The sequence below is a fragment of the Melopsittacus undulatus genome, chromosome 5, assembly GCF_012275295.1.
Source record: "Melopsittacus undulatus isolate bMelUnd1 chromosome 5, bMelUnd1.mat.Z, whole genome shotgun sequence".
In the NCBI taxonomy this organism is placed as follows: domain Eukaryota; kingdom Metazoa; phylum Chordata; class Aves; order Psittaciformes; family Psittaculidae; genus Melopsittacus; species Melopsittacus undulatus.
In genome coordinates this window covers 72,711,341-72,714,810 of record NC_047531.1, presented here as the reverse complement: position 1 = coordinate 72,714,810, position 3,470 = coordinate 72,711,341, and the positions used below count along the sequence as shown (strand labels likewise).

At 48.8% G+C, this 3,470-nt stretch overlaps 1 protein-coding gene across 1 annotated transcript; it reads right to left on the bottom strand.

Moving 5' to 3' along the window:
- Positions 1-385: 385 nt before the first annotated feature.
- Positions 386-3,214, bottom strand: BTG1 (BTG anti-proliferation factor 1). The gene is made up of 2 exons (XM_005155164.4): positions 2,817-3,214; positions 386-1,673 (listed from the first exon to the last, which is right to left on the bottom strand). Exons 1-2 carry the CDS (start codon positions 2,962-2,964, stop codon positions 1,309-1,311), a joined length of 513 nt encoding a protein of 170 aa, XP_005155221.3. The 5' UTR covers positions 2,965-3,214; the 3' UTR covers positions 386-1,308.
- Positions 3,215-3,470: the final 256 nt, after the last annotated feature.

Below are 3,470 nucleotides of genomic sequence, written 5' to 3'. Positions count from 1 at the left end.
TGTGAGCAAGTAGGTCAAAATGGACATTTAGGTTTGCTATATCCTTCATCAGGAAGCCAAGTAAACTTTAATCCTCTGGATTTATTCAAGTCATCTTTGGCAGATGTTATTTCTGTACCTTTTCCTTATATCCTGGAATTATTGGCCCTGGAGTTATTTCCACATTGACTGATTTTAAAAGATTTAAAGTGACATGTACATCATTGTGTTTCCCTAAACTTCTCAAGCATTTATATATGAGGTCTTCATTAATCCATGTCTGTACGAAGTGTCCCCTAGCATCAGGGTGCCATTGACGTTCTTAAGCCTTTATAGTACCTGTTTTGTTTCTACTGTGAGACAAAAATAGTTTAACTGATCCTATGTAATCACGACAGGAGATTAATTAAAATGCCAAGATAGGAAACAATTTATTATAGAGAGAAGAAAAATTTCTCATCCAAAATATAGAAATCTGTACAACTTTGCCACAATCAATATACATGAACTGTACAAATTTACACCAGTTCATAATTTACCAAATAAAAGATGACTAACAAAGTTCACAAAATAGATGGTGGTTTGTGGAAAAGACTTTTACCCAATTAAGAACAAGGAAATTACAAACCAGACCTCCACTTTCTAAAAATAAGAAGTTTACTCAGTCTTAGAAAACTACAAGCTAGCAAATGTACAGATAGCTGGCTGGTGCTAACACCACAGTTCAGACAGTGTCTTTATAAGGTCTTTTTAAAGCCTGTTGCCATGGCAGATTCTGATCACTTGCTACTTTTGAGTCCAATGTAAAGATCTGACCATTTCCCCAGGTCATACTTACTAGTTTATCTTATGTACATTTATACATATTTGTAAGTGCTAGGTAAAAGTCTGAAAAATAAATTTCCAGTACTATGGTGTTCATAATAGTAAGTCTTGTTACTGAGCTGCCAAAAATGCTAACAATTAATAAATGTAATAGTGCAAATTTACTCTGCAAGACCTACTGCAGAGAATCACTTTATAAATACAGATTGGGGTTGAAGATTGGTGTAGAAATTAAAGTAAGATGTCTTGGAGAAACTGACCCTTCCTAGATCTTCTTCACTCCCTAGCAAGTTGCAATCATTTTGACTCACAGGCTATTAAATCACTGAAAGGTACTGTCCAAACTATGGCACTGTCACTTTAAAGTATATCACTCTAACGTGTGCCAGATCTTCACAGCTGTGACATGGTTTAAATTCCATAATCCATCCCCAGAGGTGCCCACCCAAAGTAAAAACCAAATTTATCCATCCATTTTAAGGTGATCCATCCACAGACTATATCTTAACCTGATACAGTCATCATATTGTAGCTTTTGGAAGGGCTAGTTCTGCCCAAGAGAAGTTCCTCCTTACAGCTTATTCTGCTGTCTACCATCTGCATGTTGGTGTTATTTTGGCTACCTCCTGCTGGTGCAGCTTCATACAGCACACAGATGGAGCCATCCTCTCCAATACGATAGGACACTTCATACGGGTCAACCCATAGAGTGAGTTCGCTGGGAAGAAGCTGGAACAGTTCCTGACTGCTCAATCCAATCCGCTGTGCTGCCTGTCCAATGAGAGGATCCATTTTATGGTTGATCCGGATACATCGGTAACCTGATCCCTTGCATGGCTTTTCTGGGAACCAGTGGTGTTTATAATGTTCTATAAAATAAAATAAAAAAAAATTATCCTCCTTAATTCCCTGTTCAAAAACATGTACAGTGATCATTGCTCGCTCGCAACTTTCACACCTCGAGATGTTGGGAAAGCTGTTTTAGCATTGAGTGACCTGAAAAATCATTATACCCTTTATTCTTGCTGATGATTTACATAACTGCAGCACCCCTTGGGAAACACTTGTGTACAAAGTTACCATTTCACACTACTATACACAGAGAACAACATTTGCCAACTAAAGGGAGAAAAATGCAACTTCCCGGCACTCACAGAAACAAACTAGAATACAGAAGTGATTGCACACACAGCAGAAAAACTCAAGAGCTTCGAAAGTCCAGAATCAAGAAGTGAAAAAGCACCTTTCCAGCCTCCTCTCAAGATCACACCCATGGATACATCCTCACATTCTAAGAACACCCAAAAATAAACAGGGAGGAAGCTGGGCAGCGTTCACCGACTGACTCAAGCCGTATTTCACCACTGCTCTTCCCAGCCTGTTTTCCAGGGCGAGACAGCAATGACTTCACTTACCTTGGGAGTGTTATCCCACCCAAAGCATTCTTGGTCTGAGGCTACTTATAGGCACTAACAAGCGCACTGGGACACAGGCTCGGGATTACAAAACCCACAGGGCAGCGAAGAAACCCTCGGTATTTGATCCTAACCAGGGCTGTTCGGTGGCTACAAGATTTTCCAGAAGAAAGGGGAACTGAGACTCACCGTCCACCGACTAGTTTTACTGACAAAAAAAAACCCCGCAACTTCAGAGCATTTTGCCTTGTGTAAACCGGGCGGCTTGAGCCCTTGGAGCGCAGCCCATGTTCGGGCTGCTCTGAACGCTTTGTCTAAGGAGCCAAGGGGGGGCTGCCGAGCCCCTTTTGTTTACAGCCCGCTCCTGCCGTCCCCACCAGAGGAAGCCTCCTCGGAACCGACGAGGGATCCCTGGAAAGGAAGAGCCGCTGCCACGGAGCCCCGCTCAGCCTCACACCGGCCCCTCTTCCCCTTCCACCTGCCCTCTGGGCGCGGCGCTGCTTCGACCGGAGCTGCCGCCCGCACCCCACCGTCCCGGGCGAACGGCCCCAAGGCGGAAGGGGGTAGCGCGTCTCCCTCCGCCCCGCACCGCCTCACCTGCCAGCAGCTCCTGCAGGCTCTGGCTGAAGGTCTGCAGCTGCCGCTCGTTCATCAGCCCCTTGGTCCGCAAGAACTTGGAGATGAAGCCCACGGCCGCGGCGATCTCGCGTATCATGCTGGCCCGGGTGTACAGGGCGGGATGCATGGAGGCGGCGGCGGGCGGCAGCCAGCTCTCCGGGACGGCCGGCGCTGGGAAGGGACGGGGCGCGGGGAGAGCGGCGCGGAGCGGGACGGGGACGGCACGGCTCTAACTGGGAGAGGAGCGGACGGCGGAGCCGAGCTCACATCCCGGGGGCGGCAGCCTCCGCCTCCTCTTCCTTCGGCAGGGGGGCGGCGGCGGCAGCAGCGGCGGCCGCGGCAACGCTCCCCGCATTTCCTGCAGCGAGAGGCGAAGGGAGCTGCCGCCTGCACGCTGCCTCTTATAGACCCCGACAGCCGGAAGTAACGTCAGAGCGCCGGGGGCGCGCCGCCGCCAATCCGGCGATCGCACCATTGTGACGGCGGCGGCGGGGCGGGGATGGAGGGGGGGGGGGGTGGTGACGTAATCGATTGTAAACAAATAGAGCCGGCGCGCGCGGAGGGGCGGTGGGGTGTGCGCGGAAAGCTGCGTAGGGGAACTGTGCGCTGCGCGGGTCTCCGCGTGCGCGCATT

What these genes read in the sequence shown, in the direction of transcription:
- BTG1 (XM_005155164.4), bottom strand. Translation starts at nt 2,964, where the DNA reads ATGCATCCCGCCCTGTACACCCGGGCCAGCATGATACGCGAGATCGCC. An exon ending in CCTGCAGGAGCTGCTGGCAG is followed by an intron (nt 1,674 to 2,816) that starts GTGAGGCGGTGC and finishes TTTATTTTATAG; the next exon opens with AACATTATAAACACCACTGG.